At 46.6% G+C, this 24846-nt stretch overlaps 1 protein-coding gene and 1 long non-coding RNA gene across 8 annotated transcripts in view; one reads left to right on the forward strand and one right to left on the reverse strand.

The window, feature by feature from the left end:
- Nucleotides 1-24846, reverse strand: part of LOC144379288 (uncharacterized) — a 1054371-nt gene that overhangs the window by 533781 nt on the left and 495744 nt on the right. The gene's annotated exons all lie outside the window — the stretch shown is intronic.
- The window catches only part of PPP1R16B (protein phosphatase 1 regulatory subunit 16B), a 93052-nt gene that overhangs the window by 25241 nt on the left and 42965 nt on the right, over nucleotides 1-24846 (forward strand). For 2 of the 3 annotated variants that reach the window (XM_036101597.2, XM_036101598.2), the window contains exon 2: nucleotides 1501-1864. In XM_036101597.2, coding sequence (XP_035957490.1) covers nucleotides 1615-1864 — 250 coding nt within the window. In that variant the 5' untranslated portion in view covers nucleotides 1501-1614. Of the gene's footprint in view, nucleotides 1-1383; nucleotides 1865-24846 lie in introns of those variants that run through there. The other variant, XM_078057191.1, reaches the window with a different exon arrangement.

A 24846-nucleotide genomic window follows, 5' to 3' on the forward strand; every position in this document is an offset into this window, starting at 1 on the left:
CTGAGTATAGTTTTGCAGGACCTTATCATGGGGATAAACTAGGTAAAGGTTGCATATTATTTGCTACAACTGCATGTGAATCTACAATGATCTCAAAATAAAAAGTATAATTAATTCATTTAAAAAGCATTACAAGGTATCCACAACAAAATAAAATAAAAACAACCAAAGGCAGTTGGCTTGTTTTTTTGTCTTTTTTTTTTTTTGCTGAGCTTTGCCTTCGGCTTATGTTTACTTTTGAAGTTGGGTTCACTCAGACCCTGAGGACCTTTGCCCTCTGAGCATGGTCAAGCCAACCCCTTCCCCATTTGCTTGTCTGCCCTCCAGTCTCAGAGCTGGGAGGGACCTGAAGAACAATCTGACACAATCTGACCTCCCAGGGGTCAGGCTAACGCCGCATCCTGGTCGTTAGCCTCTGGAGGATGGGCAGTCCGCGAGTGAAGCGGGGAACCCAGAAGATCAGCAATCACTTCTTGAAGCCCAGAGCTATCCTGACCCCTGGGGACCAGCAGGCATTTCCATATTACCCAAATGCAGACCTGTGCCAGTCTTTCTCTTTCTCTTGCCCAACACCCCACAACTCTCCACCAGCCTTGCCTGTGAGGTCCCAGATGAGCTGGGTTTACATGATCTGGCTCTTTTCCCTGCAAGCTGTTTCTCTCTGTTATTAGGTGTATAACTTTTTTGGTCAGCTCTTTTTATTCCTATTAATTCTGGAAGGTGGAGACAGTATTTTACAGGTGGGAAAACAGGCTTAAAGAGTTTCAAGTGATTGTTCCAAGACCCTTTCCCTGTGTGTCTGAGAGTCCATAGGGTCGGCGCTGAATGAAGACAGGGACCAGTTAGCATCGGACTGAAATTTGGTTGACTTCATGTTGTCCAGCAGTCTATGAGAGCAAAAAATGTGATTTTAAAAAAAATTTTAAGGTCATCTAAAGAAGAAAACTTCAACCAAGATTTTCTAGGTCTCAGTAGTTCAGCAATTACCAAACTTTTTGGTCTTAGGACCCCTTTACATTCTTAAAATTAAGGATGCCCAAGAGCTTTTGTTTATGTGGATGATATCTGTCAATATTTACCACATAATAAATTAATACTGGGAAATTTAAAATATGGCATTAATTCCTTTAAAAATAACAATAAAGCCCTTATATGTTATAATAATATAACAAGCCCCTTATGTGTTATAACAATATAACAACCTTATATGAAATAACAATGTAAACTCCCCCGATTAATAATTTTGTGGCATGATGGAGGTGTTAGCAAAGGCGACGGTGGTAATCATATTGCAATAGATAAACGTATCAGATCAACACTTCATATGCCTTAGGCTTACACAAGGTTATAGGTCGATTCTATCTCAATTAAAAAGAAAAAGAAAAAGAAAAAGAATATAATAGAAAAAGCAAGTGTTTGGAACACGGGGCGAGTACCACCGCTCAGATGGGAATTTCGAGGCTGACCGGCGTGTCCATCTGTGTCTCTCTCCCCGCACAGGCCCCACCATGAGGCCCCAGCCCCGCAGGAGCCCCCGCGCCGCCCCGGCACCCCGCGCCCCGCGCTAGCCCGCCGCGCCAGCCCCCCGCCAGGGTGTGGGGAGGCGCCAAGGCCATGGCCAGCCACGTGGACCTGCTGACCGAGCTGCAGCTGCTGGAGAAGGTGCCCACGCTGGAGCGGCTGCGCGCCGCCCAGAAGCGCCGGGCGCAGCAGCTGAAGAAGTGGGCGCAGTACGAGCAGGACCTGCAGCACCGCAAGCGCAAGCACGAGCGGAAGCGCAGCGCGGGCGGCCGGCGGAAGAAGGTGTCCTTCGAGGCCAGCGTGGCCCTGCTGGAGGCCTCCCTGAGGAACGACGCCGAGGAAGGTAGGCCCCTCTGCCCCCGGTCGGCGCGGCCCCGGGTGCCTCCCGCCCGGCGCGGGGGTGTGTGGCGGGGAGAGCTGGGCCCCCGGGGGTCTGCGCCGCGGAGGCGGGGTGCTGGCCGGGCCTGGCCGGTCTCCCCGGTGCGGGCGGGCGCGCGTGTCCTGGCAAGGGCATGTTCCGAGGTGGGGCTCTGAATTGATCTTCGACTTTTTTTTTTGGAGATAAGAATTCTAGCCTTTGGCTCATGAACACCACATTCATTTTCCTTCCCTCCCACGAATGTGCACCAACATCGCACTTCTGCGCACGATTATTCTAGATGTGGCGAACAAACGGGATCTTGTCTTGCTCCTCCAAGAGCTCACTACTCAGAGCATCTGGCATTTCTTAAGCCCCTCCTCTGAGCCAGGCCACCCGCGCCGGACGCTCCGTATGCGGTTGGGTTTTACTGGGCCTCGGCTGCGGCCCTGGATGGGGTAGGGCCTGGTTACTAGCACAGGCCTGCACTTAGCCTGCCCTCGCTTCTCAAACTGATTTTGTCGGTTATTCCCGGGGTGACTCTGGCAAGGAGGCAAGTCACTTGGGCTCCCTATACCTTAGTTTCCACCTCTGTAAAATGGGGATAAATGCTAGTATCCGCCTCAAGGGCTTGCTGTGAGCATTAAATTAGCTAATACCGCTAAGTTATTGGATATGTGTGGTCCCTCGTACTCTGTGAGTGGTTATTAGTATGTTTTATTTTATTACATGATTCCTATATTTTATTTCATTATATTTATAGAATGAATGTATGTTTATATACACATTTGTATATATATAACATTTGTATAATATCATATATATATATATATACATATGTATATATATAATTGTTTATATGCAGAGTGTCCATAAACTCTGGAAACAGAGGAATATACACAATGTTGTCTAGGACATTTTCACTCTATAAAGCAAACTAATAAACACAAATGCAAATACACACTCATATAATCTGTTTCCAGATACTATGGATATCCTGTACTTGTTACATTTTACTTAATTATGTTATTATATGTCCCCTGATCCAGATACCATGATACCCCAGAGGCAGGTATAATAAACACCCATTTTACAGATGGGGAAACTGAGACCCAGAGAGGTTCAGAACCTTGACCAAGGTGGCAGAGCTGGGACCAGGAACCACAGGATCCAAGGTCTTGTCACTGGCCTCATGGCCTTGTAGGTTTGTTTCCCGTTATATCAATGATTGGAGGATCCATGATTCGACCAAAGCTCTCTTCTCTGAGGATGCTCTGAGGGGTCATCGCGCAGCTGAGGTTTGTGTGTGTGTCCTGTGCTCCCCTCAGCAGCCTCCAGTCCCCTCCCGGTATAGGAGGCCTTTCTGGCTGTCCCTGGAGAGGCTCGCTAGCCGTGGTTCCTGGGTCCCTCTGGCCTCCTGCCTGCGCACACCCTCCAGACATGTGCTAATGCAGTCATCGAGAGAGGGATGGCACTTGCTGCACAAGAGGGTTGGGTTTTATGCACGTTGCTCCTCAGGTTCTAGCACCCTCTGAGAAGCACAATTCCCCTTCTGCCCTGGTTACAGAGTGCTCTGGGAACGGAACAGAAGTATTCCCAGAACTACTCAGCTGGAAAGAGCGCAGCTGAGAGCCTGGGGTGAGCAGCCCCCGGGAGAGAGGCATGAAATGTCGGGCTCGGGGGACTGGCCCTGCGAGGCTCCTTCCCACATGAGGTGCTGGGTGACGTGGCAGACCCATCCCGCTCAGTGGGCGGCACATCAATGATGTCTAATTTGTGTCGTGGGCGGCGGTTCATCAGCTCTTCTTTGCCCCTCATCTTTTCCTCCCTCCTTCCCTGACAAAGCCCTGTTCCCCTCCCTGAAGGGACTCTGTGAGCTGGCTGACAGCTGATCCAGAATGTCGGCGCCTCCCCAGCCCCGGCGTGGGCCCCACACCCAGCCAGCCTCCCACACAGACTGGTGAGAAGGAGCACCAGGCATGGGTCCAGGACCGCAGGCCCCCTCGGCCTTGCGTGTGACCTTGAGCGGCTTGTTTCACTGCTCTGGGTCCACCTTCTTAATCTGTAAAATGGAGTTTGTTTGTTTGTTTGTTTGTTTTAAAGATTTTATCTCTTTATTTGACAGAGAGATGGTAAGAGAGGAAACACAAGTAGGGGGAGTGGGAGAGGGAGAAGCAGGCCTCCAGCTGAGCAGGGAGCCCGATGTGGGGCTCGATCCCAGGACCCTGGGATCATGGCCTGAGCCGAAGGCAGACGCTTAACGACTGAGCCACCCAGGCGCCCCATGTAAAATGGAGTTTTGAACCTTGTCCTCAAGGGGGTGTGACAAGAATGAGACAAGACCCTAAATGTGACAGCTCTCTGAAAAGTGACCCTGAATGCTGCACCAGGGTGGTGACCATTTTAACACACTTTGTTTTTAAGAACCCAAATATACACAAACATGTTCTTCTTGTAAAAATCAACACAGAAGCATGCAGAGTAAAAAGTCCCTCCCTCCACCCTTCTTTCTCTCTGTTAGTTTCATGTGTTTCCTCCCAGGCATTTTTCTTATTTGCCTGTGTATTTGTCCACTTGGAGAAACAGGGTCTAGTTTTTAATTTTTTTTTGTTTTTACGTAAGTGATGACATGTTGGATACGTTATTCTGCAGTTTTCTTTTTTTTTTTTTTTTCCACCCAACAAGATACCTTGGAGGTGTTTTCAATGCCAGTACCGTGGAATAATAGAGCTGTAGTATTCTTTTTAATCACTGCATAGTATTCTGTAGTATGGATTCAGCAGAAATTTTGAACTGGTTCCTTAGTGAAGGGCATGGAGATTTTTTCAGTAGTTTTGCTTTTGCCCAAGTGAACATTTTGTGCACACAGGGTAGATGTTGATCAAGGACAGATGTGGGAAAATGGAAGAGTTGGTTGCAAGGGTATGTGTATTAAATTTGAGTGAGTCAAGTGCTGCCCCCTTCGGCTGGTCCCTAGCCTTGGGGCAGCCAAGTGAGGGTGGAGGCCTGGAGCACTGTGCGCTGTGGGGAGCTGTAGGGTGGGGTGAGAGGTCCCCCTGCAGTCCACAGGTGGCTGGGCTTGGGCTGGAGTGTGCAGCTTCCATCAGTCAGCAGGCAGTCTGGCCAGGCTACGCTCAGCATCTTGGCAGCATGACAGAGCCCGCTGCTCCCAGCTGGTGGGGATGGTTTCTGTGTGCTGGCGGAGCCGGTGCTGGGGAGGCTGCAGGGGCGTTAGCTCACAGCGGGATGGGAATGGGGGTGTCAGCTCCCCCGCTCCCTTGAGCTCACAGCAGTGGCTGAGTCAACCTCCTCCACCTGCCAGGGCAATGTGAGTCAACCCAGAGAAAGGCAGCGCTGGAGAGGGACTCACTGTACTTCCTTCTCCGGCTCTGCATTGTCTTCAGGCTAACATCCGGGCACCAGGGACCCTCCTTGGTCTTGGACCTGCCTGGGATCATGACCTGAGCCGAAGGCAGACGCTTAACGACTGAGCCACCCAGGTGCTCCATGTAAAATGGAGTTTTGAACCTTGTCCTCAAGGGGGTGTGACAAGAATGAGACAAGACCCTAAATGTGACAGCTCTCTGAAAAGTGACCCCTACCCTCTTGTGCCCCCTGCCCAGCATCACCCCGTACTCCAGCCATCTCCAACTCCAGCTTCTTCCCATATGCCCTGCGTTCTCATACCTCCCCACCTTTGCATACGCAGTTCCCTCTGTCTGGAACACTCCTTCCCCTGATTCCTATAACCTAGGGGTTGGGTCTTGAGTGACCTTCTTGGGGAGCAGTCTGTGAGCCTTTTCTGCACCCCGCCCCATCACTAGTTAGAGCAGTAACAGACACAGCTGACGTTTCCCGAGAGGCAGTGCAGTGTCGTGGAGAGGAGCATGGACTCTGGAGCTAGTTCTCCAGGATTCAAGTCCCAGCTCTGCCGCGTACTAGCTGTGCAACATCAGCAAATTTACTCAACTTCTCGGGGCCTCAGGTTCCCCATCTGTGAAAATGAGGAGGATATAATACAACTGCCTCAGAAAGTTGTCGTGGGGTTAAAATGAGTTTACAGATGTTGAAGTGGTATGCTAAGGAGTAGATTTAAGTGCTATAAATTGTAGCTATTCTGCATCATCTGTGGTCTACACTTACATAATCTACACTAGTGTATACACTGATTATCATTGTTACTGTTATTTACGGAGTGCTTACTTTGTATCAAAAGTTATCTCAGTTAATCCTCATAACGACCCTCTGCGAGGGAGTCAAATCTCATTTTTTAAAAATAGCTCTATTGAGGTTTAGTTGACATATCACAAAATTTGCCCATTTTAAGTGTGCGATTCAATGATTTTCAGTAAATTTACAGAGCTACGCACCCATCACCACAACCCAATTTTTGAACGTTCCGTCACCCCCAAGAGAAACTTTGTGCCCATTTGTAGTCACTCCTGATTCCCACCCCTGCCCCCCAGCCCTAGGCAACCACTAACCTGCATTCTGCCTCTATACCCTTGCTTTTTCTGGAACGTTCCACTTACATGGACTCATCCAATATGTGATCTTTTGCGATTGGCTTCTTTCATTTAGAGTTATGTTCCCAAGGTGGGTTCAAGTTGTGGCATGTGTCAGGATTTCATTTCTTTTATTGCCCTATAGTATTCCTTTGTATGGATATGCCGCATTTCGCTTATCCATTCACATTTGGATTGCTTCCTTTTGTGGTAAGTCTTTGTTTGCACTTATGTTTTTCTCTTGGGTGGTTACCTAGGACTGGAATTGCTGGGTCATATGGCAAATTTGGGTCTAACATTTAGGAAGCTGCTAACCTGTTTTCCAAAAGGGCGGCACCATTTTGCATTCTCCAACCTCATTTGACACATGAGGACATCGAAACTCTGAGAGGCTATGTCACCTGCCAAAGATCTCATAGGTTTTTGGTGTCAGACCTGGGACTCAGACCCACATCTGATGTCTCTGAAGCCTGTGCTTTTAACTGCCAGGTGGACCCGGCACCTCCTGCTTTGGATGAGAGAGCCACTCACTTATGGTTCTGATCTGTGTCTCTTGGGGCCTGAAGATCCTGCTGCTCCTGCCAGCCTCTTAGGCCCTTGGCACTGGGGGTGGGGTGGCGGGTCCCCTGGATAAGCTCTTCATCCCGAGGTGTAACCTCTTTCCACGGCCACATGAGCCAGCCTCTGTTGAAACCACCCAACATTTGTTAAGTTGTCAGGGCTTCTGTTCTTCTCTCCGAATGTGCAGGGTTTTCTTTATGGAAACTGTTCACATTCCCAAAAAAGTTTGAGTGATTCTTCTATAGCCTAATTTTAACGCTTCAACTGTTATTCTCATGGTAAAGGTTTTCAAACTTTTTTTTTTTTTTTCCAGCAGTGGAAACTTTTCTTTCTGTGAAATTATGCAGAAACTCAATATGTAAAAAGGGTGAAAGAGCTATTCTGGCTGAGGCTGTGGGGGTGGGGGCGGTGGCCACCGGACCCTCACCCACCACGCGCCCCGCAGACGGCTCCCTCGCTGGGAGGTGTACTGGGGCACACCTGGGCTCTGTACGTCGTGCTTAAACTGTCGACTCATCCAAAGGAAACGTAGGTCTGACTTTCACGTCTGGTGATTTTGAAAAGGGAAGTTTCTTTTCTCTTAGTTATAAAAATCATTCATCCTTGTTAAAGTACAGGAAAAAAACATTAAGAAAATAAAATCACAGATACACCCAAAGTGAACAGCAACAACTACTGATAATGTTTTGGTATTGTTCTATTACTCAGGGTCCTGATAGGGAAGAAATGGAGAAAAGTTTAATAAAGGGGTAGTTTCCAAAGAGCTTAGGGCATTAGTCCTCAACCTTTTTGGTCTCAAGGCCCCTTTATATGGTTCAAAACTGAGAAATCTCAAGAGCTTTTGTTTCACTGGGTTCTGTATTGATATTTATCATATTAGAAATTAAGACTGCGGAATTAAAAAATATCTACTCATTAAAACATAAAAATAAAGCCATTATCTGTTGTACTAGTTATCTATTGCTGCATAGCAGAGGAGCTCAAAATTTAGCAGCTTAAAACAATAAACATTTACTGTTTCACACAGTTTCTGTGGATCAAGAATCCAGGGGCAACGTGGCCTGGGTGGTTCTAGCTCAGGATCTCTCATAAGGTTGCAATTACCTCACGATTTAATGGGGCTGGAGAATCTGCCTCCAAGATGGCACACTCACATGGCTCTTGGCAGGAGGCCTCAGATTCTTGCCATATGAGCCTCTTCATGGGGCCACTTGAGTGTCTTCTGAACATGCTGGCTGGCTTTCTTCAGAGTGAGTGATCCAAGAGATCGAGTAAGGAGGAAACCACACTGCCTTTTATGACCTAGACTTTTAAGTCATATATCATTACTTCTGCCATATTCTATTCATTAGAAACGATTCACAAAGTCTAGCTCACACTCATGGGGAGAGGAATTAGGCTCCACCTCTTGAAGCGAGGAGAATTTGTGGACATGTTCTAGAACTACCACATGTGAACATAAATATTTTTATGAAAAATACTAATATTTTTCAAGACAAAAAAAATATAGAGTAGCCTTGTTTTATACTTTGCTTAAAAGAAGATAGCTGGATTCTCTTATCTGCTTCTGCATTCAATATGTTGTGATATGTTATATTGGTTAAAGTAAATGAAGAAAATCTTACCTCACACAGATGTGTCATTGGAAAAGAGAGGAATATTTTAATTGCTTTTTCAGATCATTGTGGATATTCTTTGATATTGCAACCAAATTCAACAGGTGGTAGCTTCTTGAAGGTTAGTCTCAATGTGGAATTTGAAACCATATCGATATTTTGCTTTTCTTACTTTGTTACATTAAAATCCATTGGTGGTCTTGCATTTTGAAAGGTTCTTTTACCCATGTCTACTTTCTTTTCTTTTTTTTAAAGGTAATGTATTATCTGTTAGAAAATATTAGCTCACTTTTTTTTGGCTATTACACCAAAAACACAAGCAACAAAAGGAAAAAATTAACAGGTGGGCCTATATCAAACCCAAAAGCTTCTGCACAGCAAAAAGAATGGTCAGCAAAAGAAGAAGCAAACTACGGAATAGGAGAAAGTATTTGCAAACTATATCTCAGATAGGGGGTTAATATCCAAAAGATATAAGGAACTCATACAACTCAATAACAAAAAAACAAATAATCCAATTAAAAATGGGCAGAATACCTGAATAGACATTTTCCCAAAGAAGACATGCAGATGGCCAACAGGTATATGAAAAGATGCTCAACATCGTTAATCATTAGGGAAATGCAGATCAAAGCCACAATGAGATAACACTTCATTTAAGACCATGGAAGAACCTTAATGGCTTCTCTCCCGTAGTAATAGCAAGGTAGATCGAGCAAAGAACAAAAACCAAGAGAAACCCTGGGATACCTTGGTAGCTCCATGTTGAGCCAAGAAGAAGAGAACAAAGGAGATCAATAATCATCTGCCAGGGTGGAAGAAAGACAACTAGGGCGGTGTGGCATCTCAGAACCCTAGGGAGGGAGCCATTTTTAGAAGAAAGGTCCATCTGCTGAGCCAGATGTGGCCTAGAGGTGGACAGTTTTATATTGTATTAATATAATCTTTGCAAAAGAGATTGTTAATGATGACCTCCTAGTCCTCTGTCTGAATGTACCACAATTTACATAACCACTCCCCTATGATTGGATTTTCAGGTTGTTTCCAATTTTTGCTACTATAAATTATGCTGGTGGTGGTGATTATCACTGTATTAAAGTATTTGGTCACAGGTTTGATCGTTTACTTTGGGTAGATTCCTTGAGGCTCATAGTTTTGAGATATAAACATCTACAAGGCTTTGGTAGAAGTTGCTTATTTGGTCAGTTTGCAGCGCCCCCCAGCCTGTGTGCCGGCCTGCCTCACCTCTGCCTTGCTCATTGGCACTGCTGGATGCCATGGAAAGCGTAAAGTTGCTGATAGATTCAATATATGGGAGATAGTCCTGTTGTCTTAATTCACATGTAAGGGAGAAGTTTAAGGTTGAATACCTATTCATAATCTTCCTGGGCATTCGTTTCTTTATTTCTCTGAGTTGTCTATTTTTGGGGTCCATTTTTTCTACTAGTTTCTTTTTCTTGTTGACTTCAATGATTGAGTAATGTTTGTGACAGAGGAGAGAAAGGGAGGAGGAGAGAGAGAAAGCATGAAAATGGAGGGGAGGATGTGGGTTGTTGTCATGTACGGTGCACATGCTTTCTGCAGACTGTGTGTGTGTGTGTGTGTGTGTGTGTGTGTGTGCACGTATGTGTATGTGTGTGTTTGCTTTACCATTTTGTTTATAGATCATTTTTATGTAGTTAAATCTAATGATATTCACTCCCCCCCTTCATTATTTTGTTCTTTGCTTTTATCCCTCAAAAACAGGGCTTTTATCCCTCTAAAACTATGGCTTGAAGGCCAAATCTTGCCACCATCTGTTTTTGTAAATAAAGTTTTATTGGAATACAGCCACGTCTAACCATTTACATGTTATCTAACCTTCCCACTGCAGCGACAGGGTTAGGTAGTTGCCACAGAGACCATATAACCTGTAAAGATAAAAATATTTACTCTCGCCCTATACAGAAAAATTTTGCTCACTCTTGCTCTAAAGCATTGCCTCATCCAGTGATGTATATTAGCCTCCATGCTCTTCTAGATTTTTGTGGCCTTATGTAAATAAAGTAAACATGTAATTTTTCTGGAATTCACTTTAGTGTAAAGTAGTCAATGAAAATCTGTCTATCTCCATTTTGTTTCCAAAGCATTTCCAATTGTCCAGCTTCCTTCCCTTCCCTATGAGTTTGCGATGCCATGCTCATCCTCCTGAGCCTCATCTGTGAAAAAGGGTAACTTTCCAAGCTGTTTATTGTGTTCCAACGATCTGTTTCTGTGCCAATTACACATGGTTTTGATCCCAGCTTTCTAATGTGGCTTAGTGTATGATAGAACGAGTCTTTCCTCAAATTGCTCTTCTTTTGCAAAATGTTCTTGGTTATGTTCTTGGTTACATAAGAACTTTTGGTCAAGTGTTCCCTCCAGAGCTCAAAAATAGATTCCTCCAAAATTAATTAATATTATAAATGGGTATAGAGTTTTGGTTTTACAAGATGAGAGGAATTCTGGAGATGGATGGCTATGATGGTCGCACAGCACACGGCATTATGAATATAATATTCATAATATTATTGTGATATAATATATAGGCATTATATATTATATATAATAATAATAATACCACTGAACTGTACTCTTAAAAATGATTAAGATGGTAAATTTTATGCATATTTTACCACCGTAAAAAAGTGAGAAAAATGAAAAAACAAAACAACCTCCCCAAATTTAGCCAGGGACCAGAGGGAGGGGAGAAAGGGAAGTTATTGTCTAATGGGTATAGAGCTTCCATTTGGAAAGATGAAAAAAGTTGGAGATGGATGCTGGTGACGGTTGCACAACAATGGGAATGTAATTAATGCCACTCAGCTGTACAGTAAGGAGTGGTTAATATGATAAATCTTATCTTCTGTATATTTTACCACAATTTAAAAAATTAATTTGGGGCCAACGGATATCTGTGTCATGAGTTTTTCTAAGCAAGCAAATGGCACACGTCTCTACTGGGCAACTCTTCTTTTAAGTCCTTTGGGAAAGCTACAAGGTTTTTGTTGTTGTTGTTGTCCTTATGGGTTTTTTTGTTTTGTTTTGTTTTTGTTTTATTTTATTTTGTTTTTTATCATGTAAGTCCTGTTTATTTCTTGAAAGGCAGGCTTTAAGTTTTTATCTATTAATTTTGTAGAAAGACATTTTACTGTCTCATTTTTTCAGTGGGTTCTTTCAGGGTTTTCGTATAGAGAATGACATTATCTGCAGATGATAAGGTCGTCTGTTCATTCCGGTGTTTCAGTGAGGCTGTCATGCCCATAACCTATCCTCCCACCTCTTCTCTCTAGGCCAACAACTCCTGTTCCTTTTGCTGACTTTTATAAGAAGTGACTTTGAGATTCGCGAACAACTTTCCCAAAGCCTGATCTGGCTCCCCCTAGGGTGAATGGAACTGTCGGTTTCCTCATTCTGGTTGAGTTTGTCAGTTAGTCTGGCCCAAATTTCCATTGGCTTTTTGGGCCACCACTGTTGACTCATCTGGAGTTTATAAGAAACCGAAACCCCCAAGTGGGTGTCCCATTAGTGAACTTACATCTTCCCCATCCTGTTCTTATGCAAGTGATTAAAAACAAACAAACAAACTATCTGTTGAAATACGTTCTTCATACAGAAAAGGGCAAAATGGGTTCCACTTTCACATGTCACGGGTGCCTCTGTAACCAGTACTCACTCAGATTGAAAAACAGAACATCACTGGCACGCCAGAAGCCGTCCTGGACACACAGGTGATTTTCGGCCCTGAAGTCGAGACCCTAAATTGATCTTGTTGAATTTGAGCCCATTATCCACCTGCTCAAATAATTTGGACTTTGAATGATAACACAGATTTCTGTGTTACCAGTGACAGGAAATCCAACTCAAACTAACTGAAGCCCATGTGGATCCAGGGGGCTACCCAAAATTGTCTCTGATCACTCTTAGCAGCTCGAAGTGTATATTCTCTACTTTCAGTAACTTCATTAGGAATAATTTCTCTTTCCAACAGTCTTCCAGGTTCAGCAAGTCCCAGAATTGAATCTCGTTGGCTCAGATGCCTACCTCTGAGGCAATCACAAGGGCTGGAGCAGGGATGCAATGCTATGATTGATCTGATCTGAGGCATATGCCCACCCCTGAAGTCAGCTCCTCCCAAAACACATGGGCTGACACTTGGAGATATGTTGTACCCACCCCAAGGGCAAGTGGGATGCGGTTACCAGAAGGAAGAAAAATGGATGATGGGCAGGCCATAATGAAATATGTGCGTCTCAGATGAAATAGTAATCTCCAGCTTCTATTCCGTGCCATTCACAAATGCAGTCGGCACTTGCCTTCTACTCCAGAGTTGTTCAGTAGAACTTTTTCTGATGATGGAAATGCACTATCCATTATGGTAGCTACTGGTCATATGTGGCTCTTGGGCCTTTAAAATGTGACTAGGAGACTAAGGAACTGAAATTTTGATTTTATTTAGTATAAAATCATTTAAGCAGTCTCCTGCTTAAGTCACCAAAGCCTGATCTGGCTCCCCCTAGCCTAGAGGGCCCGTATCAGACAACACAGTCCTGGACCCTCTCCAGATCCCTGATAAAAATGTTGAATAAGCATTGGCCAAAGACAGAGCCTAGGGCACAACCCCAGAGGCCTCCTCCTTATTAATGTATCCAGTCAATCATTACCCATTACAGATAGTTGTTCAACTGAAAGGCATTTAACTATACTGTTTTTGTAGTTGGTATGTGAGGTCAATCGCAAGAGTGTCCTATAAAAAAAAGAGCCTTCCTGTCCTACATAAACTTGGAAGAAGTTTTCTCTCTGAGGATTAAATTATAACAAAACATGTAAGGGATCAGAGTAGAATTTCATGCACAGACATCCATGGAGCACAGTCTGAACATCTTCGGACCAGCGCCAGTGGCCCCGTAGTGAACAGGAGACTGGCTCAGGCCGTAATGGAGCTCACAGTCTAGCAAAGTCAGTTTGAAGAGAGCACAGTATTAATATGCTGAAGAGTGGATGATGTTATAAAGAGAGCCTTGTCAAGAACAGATGCCTAGAAAAAGGAGGCTAGGAGATTATTGACGAGTGAGGCCATCTAAATACTGTCCAAGGGAGAGGACCAACAAATGTGACCAACAACTTTGAAGATGACCATCCCCTTGCTAAGGGCATTGTGATTATGGAAAAAGAGACTTCAACCCATCCTGACATGATGCCATTAATGTGATGATTATGTACCTGCTTGCAATCCTCTGATTATAACTTGGCCTCCCAGCCAGGTCTACCTGCAGGCGCAGAATGAGTCGACCATGCTTAAGTGAATTTCTGGCATGTAAGACAATTCCTTTTCTCAGGTGAAACTGTGTTGTGGTTTTATTCAGCAGCCTCCTAGGCTCAGATTGTATGGAACTACTCTGGGGCGAAGAAACCACTTGTGGTAGGTAAACCATAGTCAATCATGGTAAACCATGGTCAGTCACCAATGGGATGCCATCCTGGGGGACTCAGCCAATTGGAACTCTCCTGGAATCTCTTTAAACTCCAAACACCATGACTTTCCAGCATTTCCCTTCCCCACGTAAGGAGATATGTGAGAGGCTTGTCAAATGCTCACTGGAATCCAGAAAGTCCCTATCTTTAACATTTCTCAGTCTAGTGACCCTGTTGAGGAGATAGTTGAGATATTTGGGGCATGACTTATTCTTGCTTGGCTTCTAGGAACCACTGTTTCCTTTATAATGGAGTGAGAAGATGTATTTCTATCAGAGGAACTCAGAGGCTCTTTCAATGAACAAATCCTAAGCCCTTCTAAAACAATCACCAAGGCCAAAGTCATTAACTAACCCTGGGGAGGAAGGCTGGGGTTTAGCAAATAGGAGAATGTTCCAGAATCTGCTCAAAGTATTAAATTGTCTAGTACATCCATCCATCCCGTGTTTGTGCCAACAAACAGAGCTGACCCCACCGCCCCATCCTCTTGTCTGCCACTTGGTGGAGGCAGTTGTGTCCAGTACAGAGGTGAAAACCAAGAGGAGAGATACGAAATCTGCTAAGTTGGGGAGAGGGAGTGGTGCCTTCATCCTTTACACATGAAAAGCTCAATGAAGCCCAAATCTTGATGGAGGAGTCAGTGTTTCCAATCCTTCAAGAGAAACCTGAGGACACAGGCTTTTTGGCATAAGGATCCCCAATTCCCTGGGCACCACAAAGGTAGTAATGGCAATTCTTCAGGTGAGTCATCCTCAAGAACTGTACTGAATTGGCTGCCTATTGTTGCATAACAAACCATCCTGAGACACTTAGTGGCTCAGAACAACTTACTTCTCAGTGTTTCTTTGGATTGGCTAGGCACTTCTGTTGGTCCTGCCTGGGCTCAGTATGAGGTTGTGGTTATTTGCTGGGTCAGCCAGTGTCTGGGCTCAGCTGGGATGGCTGGGATTCTCTCTGCGTGTGGTCTTCTATGCTGGGCTTCCTCCAGCATAGTGGGCTCAGGGTTTCAAGAAAGCAAGCTCCAGTGCCCAAGCATGTATGTGGCCCTTTGCCTGCATCATGTTTGCTGATGTCTCATTGGCCAAAGTAAGTCACATGGCCAAGCTCAGCATCAATGCTGGAAGAGCCTCTACATGCCTTCTAGTACCCATGTGCATGGCTGCTGAAAGGCCTGATTCACAGGGGCTCTTACCGGTACAATCTACCACATACTCTAGACTTTGCTTTGCTTTAGACCAGAATTCTAGCAACCCAGTGTGATAACCCTGGGCATATTGTTTTGGTCAGATGCTGTGATTGGCTGTTGATATACCTGCAGTGTCTGGGATTGTACCAGGTGGGCCAAACCCTGTGGGACCCCAGACCCTGGGTTGAGCATGTCAAGCATATGATTTGCATTGACTCCAGAACCACGTGGCAGTCAGAATTCAGCACCGGGGAATGGTTCTTATGCTTATTTAATTTTATTGCTTATTAACTGCATAGCCACGACAGTGATTTATGTGATTTCATAATATTAGGTTGAACCCTCAGTAATTGGGGTTAAAGTCTGGAATAATGTTGAAACAGAAGCAGGAACAGAAAAATAATCATCAGCCAGATGGAACGAATTATTAGTTCACAAATGCAGTGTGTTCAGTAGATAAAAATCTTTCAAAACATGGATGGCATAGGGAAAACTGAATCAAAGTGGGGCCCTTGTTGGAAAGGTTGGGAAGCTTTGCAGAGAGGTGATGGACCTTGAGAGTTAGCATGGAGTCAGACAAAACTAAGTTTTAATCTTCATTTTGGGCCTTGGGTGAATGACTTAATCTCTTTGTGCTTAGATTCCTCATCTGTAAAGTGGAGAGAATAGTGACTGTGGGGGTGGGAGCAGTGGAGATTCATAGAGATAAAGTCTGGCCAGCAAATATAGCCTAAGTGGCAATTACTATCATCCACCACTAGCCTCGGTTACGATGGGCCAGCAGCAAGGTTAACATCTCTTCTGTTTTCTTTCTAATCCTTCTTCCACTCACCCCGACTGCCATAACTACCCCATTTCTTCGATCTCCATTTACTCAGTGCCAGCCTATCTATTAGTCATTCATATAAGAATATCCTGATTGTAGTCATTTACACTTTAGTATGAAAATGAAAACATTTTACAGCAATTTTCATTGCAAGCCAGTGGGAAATGAAAGGTTTTGGCCACCCCACATGATGGAACACTTAAAGCCTGCTTGCATGAGGGAGTCCTTTCAGACTCCCTAAAGTGAAAGGGCCTGCCCCCCTGAAGAACTTCTGTCAGACCATTTACTGAGACTGTAGAACTCGAGGTGCCTGGGATCTCCTTGTATCATGTGTCATCTCTCAAGGCAGCCACAAATACATGTTTTGTTTGGCTTGAGCCATTTGAATTAGGTTCAAAACCCATCTATAATTATAAAAGCTCTTTGGAAGGACCCTAATTAGCTTCTATAAATGGCTTTCTCTAACCTTTTGGAGTTAATATGATCCATTCCCTTGTCATTAAAAAGAAATATCCTAGATTATTTCACAAAACTTCTCCTAAGTTCCTTGGCACCTAACATTTTCTCAAAGAGACATGGTGGCCAACCTTCCTCTGAATGGGCAAGGTTTCTACACAGTCATTCCTTCCGGCTCATGACTTTCTTCTTCATTTGCTGCCCACGGATGCTGAAAATAACTTGTTTTCTGGCAAGCCTGGGATGAGATTCCTTATGATTTAATCAGATCCATAATGAAGCTCTCCTGGCTTTTAGGAGAGAGCATCCCAAACTGCAGGGATGCTGTGGGCAGGGCCCTGGTGAGGGGAAGGAGCCTCTAGTCTTAGCATCACATCTGGAACCAGGAGAGCGGCTCCAGGACCATGCTACCCAACCCGCCAGGGTCCTCCCATGAGGCTGGGACTCCTGGCTCTGCCTGCCAGTGTTCCATGCCCTGTTCCGTGTGGGCTTTGCCTTTCCACTCCCAGTAGCCCAGACCAAAGGCCTCACAGATAATAAGCAGGAAACATTCCATTTCTGAACATCAGCTGCTTGGTCCAGGAAGACATAATTTCCTGCAGAGATATGTATATATAGACCAAGACATATTTGTCCTGACTAAAGCCAAGATTCCCTTGATTGTTCCAAACTAGTGTGAACTCTAGATAATACAAAGATGCGAGAGAAGCTGGGGAGGGGCCGAGTAACTAACTGGGCGATGAGTGATGATCTGAGTGGGTGGCACAGAGTTGGATAGTGAAGGAACAGCTAAGGTAATGGGAAAGTAGCTGGAGAGAGGGAGTAGCTGGGCAATGAAGGACTAGTTGGAGAATAGAAAAGTAACTGGATAATGAAGGTAAGGCACAAAGTGGGACTTACTGCAGTGGGATAGTAGAAGAGTCCCAGACCTGCAGTGGGACAGTAGAAGAGTCCCAGACCAGTCCCAGACCAGGGGGTCATTCTGCTCTGCTCCAAGCGCCTCCATTTTGCCACTTTCTTAGGTCTTGCTGGTGAGAAAGAAGCTCTAAGTGTGTATCCATGAGCTTGAATCTAGGCCGCTACAAACTAGGGGGGTAAAGCTTTCCCGGATTAAGGCTGATGTTATGGCAGTGGTGGGTGGGTGCTGTGTGGCTGGCTGAGTTTCTTCCCTTTAGGAAGGGGTTCTCTCTTCTCTCAGGTCCTCAGAGGATGGGTGAGGTTGCCTGCCAGATGTCCCATCGGAGCCCACATCTGATCCCCCACTGGCCCAGCATCATCTTCATCGTTCTGTCTGCCAGTTTTCATTGGACACTATGTGCTAGGCACTGTGCTATAAGTTTTTCCATGCATCATCTCATTTCAGCCTTTTGACAACTCCATAAAATAAGTATTATTGAGAGCCCCCACTTTACAGGTGGATTAACTGAGGCTTAGGTCTAGTCCCTTGCCCAGGCGAGAAGCAGAGCGAGCACTGTCTGTACTCTAAGCCTTATGCTACAGTCATGGATTACACCCATATGGAGGATTTTCCCCTCTTCAAAAGCCCAATCCTCCCCCATTCACCCTTTAAGAGCATGTAGCAAGGTCTGATCCAGAAGTGAGGGCTCAGGTAGAGTATCCTGTGTGAGTGAGGAGCCTGAGAAACAAGCCAAGTGCCCATGACCCCCACCTGCGGGTGGGTGCAGCTGCCTGTTAGCTGTGTTCCAAACCCATCCCCAAGGAGGTCTGTTAGATAAAGTCACAATTTAGAACCAGTGTTCCCCAGGGTGTACCCACCACTGGCAATCAGACCTCATTTGCACTTAGACATTTATAGTCCGTTGTGAATTTCCATCATCTGCATAGGCTGAGCCATAGGAATAGAAAGCTCCTGGGCTTGGGCAGTTTGTCCTTCTCTCTTCTGTCCTTTCCAGCATGTCTTGGGACAGATGCCATGTCAAGGGTCATGCCCCGCTGACGTTTTCAAAACACTTTCTGACACTAGGTGCTTGCAAAACATTATATGGCAATAACTTCAGGCTTCAGAAAATTGTTTTAATTCAAAAAAGATTTACATTTGGGTCCTGAAGAGCCTGACTGTTCTCCTTATTTCATGAAAGCAATGCAATCTCGTTGTCATAGGTGACGTGGTGCCTTATTGAATAAGCTGCTGATTCCAAGATAAGCCATTCACTCCAGAGGCTCTTGGTTGGTAAAATTGTTTTTCGCTAAAAGAAGCTTAAGGTTAAGCTCTAATTAATGGAGGGGGTTGGATTTTATACAGATGGATCGGTAAGTAGGTTTGAGGACATGTCAAATACGCCATCTTTTTCTCTGCAGCTGAAAATATATTCATAAAGCCCACACAACTCTGTAGATTTCTTAAAACTCCATTTTTGGCAAGCATATTCTTGGTCTTGGTGTGCTCTGGCTAATAAACAGCTTCTGACTCATGGCACTCAGTGACTGATTATTGCCTTGACCGAGGTGTCTCCCAGGGCAGACCCAATGGGAGCCAAAATCCCCCAGGTCTTTCCAGGGTGGCCATGGCTTGGAGATCTCAGCCAGGCACTAGGGCTCTGTCTTAGTCAGCTCGGGTTGTCATAGAAAAATACCACAGACTAGGTGGCTTAAACAATAAAAATGTATTTCCCACGTTTCTGGAGGCTGAAAGTCCAAGATCAAGGAGCCAGAATGGTCAGTTTCTGGTGAGAATCATCCTCCTGGTTTATGGATGGCCTCCTTCTCACTGTGTCCTTACATGAGAGAGAGAATAAGCAAACCCTCTGGTGTCTCTTCTTCTAAGGCCACTAATCTCATCACAAAGGCCCCACCCTCATGACCGCATTTAAACCTAATGACCTCCTAAAGGCACCATCTCCAAATACCATCACACTGGGGGTTAAGGTTTCAACGTATAAATTTGAGGGGGACACAGTTCAGTCCATAGCAGGCCCTTTGTGCTATTGGGTCAGAGGGCCAGCTTCTTTGATTATTGTGGGGGGTTCCTTACAATCTGGAGAAGCTGGTAAGGAGTCCCCAAGGAGGACACAAAGGCAGCCTAAGACTAGGAGGGTATTCCCAAGGGCTGGCTACACCGAAGGGAAGTCCATTGTTGATTAGAAGAGCTCTGGGATCCCCAGATCCTGGCCGACTCAGAATGGATCATTTTTGGAGGAGAATCCTGGTCTTTGAAAACTTTCTGGCAGAGAGGAAAAGAAATGGAGGCAGAGGGAAAGACCAAACTGATCTTCTGGGTAAATGAAATGGGCCTGCTAGCTGCCACCCACTTTGCACTGTAAGATTTGAGCAGGGGGGCTATGATTGGGTTCTGCAGAATCATGCAGAGGGCAAGGAGCTTGTTGACCAAATCCCTGAAGTGACCCAGAAAGGTGTAAGGAAGTAGAGATGTGGAGGGGAGCTGTATTACCAGGGAGGGGTACTGATTCTCTATTGCCATGTAAGAAAAACCACTCCAAAACTTAGGGGTTTAAACAAGCACCATTTTATTATTATCTCTCAGGGGTCAGAATTCAGATAGAGCACAGCAGGGAAATTTCATCTGTGCTGGGGCCTTAGCTAGGATGACGTACATAGTGAGGCCTGGGGCATCTTGGAGCTGGCTGGGCATCTCTCTCTCCATGTGGCCTGTCCAACATGGCAGCCTTGGCAGTCAGACTTCTTATGTGGTAGCTCAGGGCTCCCAGAGTACATGTTCCAGGATCAAGGAAGTTGAAGCTGCCTATATCTTGAGTTTTGGAAGAATCACAATGCCCACTAAGTTTTAAGGAGGAGGGATGAAGACCCCATCTCCTGATGGCAGGAGTTCGATGGTCACCATTTGTGGCCATCTTTATAACAAGGTGGTAATTGCTGTGACATTTTGAAGTTTATCTCTTGCTCACATAACCATCCAACGTGGGTGTTTATGGGTTACCTGGGGCTGGAGGTGCAGGTAGGGAATGGGGAATGACTGCTAATGGGCATGGGGTTTCTTTTTGGGGTGCTGAAATGTTCTAAAATGGATTGTGGTGATGGTTGTACAACTCTGAAAGGTCCTCTTAGGTGATTTCCTCCATGCGGTGACCTTGTACCCAGGCTCCTTCCATCTATGGTTCTGAGCTCTACATCTACATCATCCAACAGAAATATAATGCAAGTCACATATGTAATTTTCAGTGTCCTAGTAGCCACATTCAAAAAGGTGAAAACAAACAGGTGAAATTAATTTTAATAAATTTAATAATATATTTTATTCAACCCAGTATATCCAAAATATTATTTCAACATGCAATCAATATAAAAACTTATTAATGAAATACCTTACAGTCTGGGGTTTTTTAATAGAAGCCTTTGAAATCCAGTGTGTGTTGACACATTTGTATGTCAGTTCGGATTGGACACCTTTCAAGTGTCCGTGGCCACAGCTGGCTTGTAGTCCCATATTGGGCAGTACAACTCTAGACCCCCAGGTCCTGTCCATTCAGGCCAGGAGTGGAGAGTGTGTTGGAATTGCAAGGGAGGGTTCCACAGAGTTCTTCCTATGCCACTCATGCCCACATCCCACTGACCAGGACCCAGACTATGGCCCCACCTTTACAAGGGAGATGGGGACAGATAGTTCTAGCTACGTGCCCAGGAGGATAAGGAAGCAGGGTTTGGTGAACACATAGAAGCTTCTGCCCTAGCAGCCAACTATTTCTGGAGTACCTACTGTGTGCTGGTGGTCCTGGTCAGCAGCCTTTGCTTAGGTTTGGAGTAAGTGTGAGGAAGCTTTGCTTTATACACTGTTGCCCTTGACTCATAGTCCCTTCTGCTTCAAGTGGCATCCAGCTTAGTAGCGCTTTCTATGTGCCAGACATTTAAAATGCTTCATTAATATTTACCCCATTGAATCCTCCTGACAACCTTATGAGAGGTTCTGTGATTACCCGGTTTCTGCAGTTGTGGAAGCATATGCACAGAGAGGTAAAGCAACTTGCCCGAAGTCACACAGCGAGTTAGGGGCAGACCTGGGAACTGAACTCAGACATTCGGACTTGTGCCCTCATCTCCACACTAAGCTGCCCCCCTTTGTGGCCATCAGAGGTCAGACTGTATGTGGGACGGAGAGGGTCATGGGACTTCTTCAGCGGATAAGGACCTCCTACACCTCTCACAAGGGACCTTCCAGGGCCCGGGTGGGCTGCTGGAGCAGGGCCAGGGGCTCCGTGGCTGTTGTGCTTTCTCAGTGGGAAGGTGGCACTGACAGCTTTGTGGGGAGACAGAGGAGAGGACTGTAACCCAGCAGCGCCTGGTCGGCGCACCCTGCCGTCCAGCTCCGTTCCCTGTGCCAGTCTCCCGGCCTTCTCTGTCAGTCCTCGCTCCCATACTCACCCTCCACCGACAGCCTCTTCACATCTCCCCACTGGTCCGCAGAGAGCCAGCCCCTCCCTCAGCTTGCAAACCCCCCGGCAAAATGGAGGCTTGGCCAGACAGCAGCCACTGCCCCTGGGGTCTCAGGGTACCCTCCACTGGAAGTTCTAGCTTCAGCCAGCTTCCTTTGATTTACGAAGTCCTCCACGTCCTCCCCGGGGCCTGACTCCTGTGGGTACAGCCAGGAGGCTGATCCTCATGGCATCCCCACTGGTCAGGCCCTGGAGCCTGGGGGTATCCACAGGGCACAGGCAGCCAGCTCTGGCAGGAGGATGGTGTTGAGCACTGGTCCCGGGGAGCTCATAGGCCAGGGCAATTGAGTCACATCCGAAGCCAAAGCTCAGTAAAGCCCCAGCAGCCTGGCGGGCCCCCATGGGTGCACTGTGTGAGATTTTTCCCATGAGTCAAGACGCAGATTAGCAAATGGTGGAGAGCAAGGACTTGGCAGTCAGCCGGGCCTGGGGTCCAGTTCTGACTCTCTTGTGGCCTTGAGCAAGTCACTCCATCTCTCTGAGCCTCATCTGTTTTACCATCTGTAAGATGGAGACACTGACAGGATGCTGCAAGATTTAAATAAGGAAATGTATGTCCCCTGCGTGGGCAGACTTCTAGCCCATTGCGAGCCCCTGAGAAACACAGTCTTTTAGTACTGTTAAGATATCCACAGCAGGGGCACCTGGGTGGCTCAGTCGTTAAGCGTCTGCCTTCAGCTCAGGTCATGATCCCAGGGTCCTGGGATCGAGCCCTGCATTGGGCTCCCTGCTCTGCGGGAAGCCTGCTTCTCCCTCTCCCTCTCCCACTCCCCCTGCTTGTGTTCCTGCTCTTGCTCTCTCTCTCTCTGTCAAATAAATAAATAAAATCTTAAAAAAAAAAAAAAAAGGATATCCCCAGCATATATCTGGGCCACAGCTCATGGCTTCTGTTGAAGGCCTTGTCTGAGCTCTGCCCCTCAACCTGGGCCTTCTAGCTGGTAATCTTTAACCCCCAAGATGCCCCCTTTGCCTTCTGTTTGGACTTTCTCTGGGCTGGTTCCTTCTGTTCTCATTGATGAACTCAGCAGGTTCTGCTAGGCCCTGCCCATGAGCTGGGCTTGCAGCCCCAGATGCCTTGACCCTGAACCAGCCATGATACATGACCATGCCCCCCCCACCCTAAGCACCCCCTGGACCTCTGAGCCTGGCATTGTGGGGTAGCCGGGGGAGGAGCCGCCTCTCCAGAGAGGAATGCAATGCCCATTGGGGTGGGCTGGGACGTTGGAGGTTAAGACCTTGGTCAGTGACCCAAACACAGGCGCCAGGGTGGGGAGTGTGTGGGGCCTAGCTTCACCAGCAGAGATGCAGGTAAGAAGTCGGTGCTTCTGGGGGACTCTGAGGGAGTAACAGTGTCTGACCCAGTTTGGGAGCTGCTGGCCCCTCTCAGAGTTGGAGCTGCAGAAATCGATTTGCAGGCTGGCACATTCCACTTAATTAGCGTGGCCTCCTTCTGGCTGGGAAAGCACCAGCAAATGGGCTGGGTTGGCCTGAAATCCTGCCAGTGGCCTCAGCCCCAGTCCCACAGGGCTCTCTGTCCCTTGGGCTCTGTCCCCTTAGCCAGGCTGGATTCAGAATGACCTGAGTTTCCAATTTGGAGTGTGAGACAAATCCTACTCTTGTCCAAGCCCAGGAAAACACCAGGCTCCAACATGGCCCTGGGGCCTGCGGTGTGCAGGGACCAGAGGAGGAGAAGTAGAGGCTTCTTCCCCCAGCACACTCTGCCTCGCTGCACCCTTCTGCCTATGCACCTGCCCCAGCTCTGACTTCTCCTAGGGCACCTACCCTGACTCCTGCACAGTGCCCTGTCCTTCCTGTGCGTCACCTGTGTGCCTATAACGTGAGCTCGACTTCACCGACGAGGAGACAGGCTCAGAGAGGTTGTCACCTCGCCCAGAGCTCACACAGCCAGGAAGTGTGTGAAGAGCAGGGTTTGGACCAGGTCCGTCAGTCCGTATCCTGGCTTCTGTGCGATCTCGGTCTGCCTGTGCAGAGCCTGTCTCTAATTTGAGGGCAGCCTTCAGCACCTGTGTTTGAAAAGCTTGTGAGCTTTGATCTCCACTCCTGGTTTTGGAGGGAGAGTAATCACACAGGCTGTGGGCCCCCGGGAACAGAGGAGCCCCTAAACCCTAGGCATGCGGTCCTCTGTTGGCTGAGTGTGCAGCTGGATGAGTGTGAGTTCTACCGCGTACTTGCTAGGTGAACTTCAGCAGTGAGCTTGATCTCTGAGCCTCTTTCCCTTGTCTGTGAAATGGGAGTAGCAGCCGCACGAATCTCACGGTTGTTGTGAGGACGAAATAGGATGGCGTGCAGAGCGCTCGGCACCTAGTAAGGGTCCCACAAACGTTGGCAGTTGTCTACCCGCACCCCTGTTGTGGTTAGCTTCTCGGAACCTGGCCCAAAGGGATCTGTTTGCTCTCCGCTCAGCCCCGTGGATGTCTGGGGTGTGAGGCGGAGAAAGTCTCTTCCCACAGAGAGGGCACAGCCGGGCATGCGGGGGCAGCCTGGGATGGAGGGTGGGCCTCCCGGACCCAGACGTAGCTCTCCCCGGTTATGTCAGGAATCCAGGTGTGCCTGTGAAGTTAAAGTGCCCCGAAGTCTGTAAATTACTGAGTTTTTTAAGATTTGAAGCGCAACTCACGTAACTTAAAATGGACTGTTTCAAAGTGTACAAGTCAGGGGCACTGAGTACATTCACAGTGTTGTGCGGCCATGGCCCCTACCTAGTTCCAGAACATTGTCATCATCCCAAAAGGAAGCCTCGTTCCCACTAGCAGTCACTCCCCGGGTCCCCTCTCCTCAGCCCCCAGTAAACACCAGTCTGCTTTCTTAATCTGTGGATTTACTTATTCTGGACGTGGACATCCCATGTAAACGGGATCATACAATATGTGACTTTGA

This window comes from Halichoerus grypus, chromosome 10 (genome assembly GCF_964656455.1).
Source record: "Halichoerus grypus chromosome 10, mHalGry1.hap1.1, whole genome shotgun sequence".
Lineage (NCBI taxonomy): Eukaryota > Metazoa > Chordata > Mammalia > Carnivora > Phocidae > Halichoerus > Halichoerus grypus.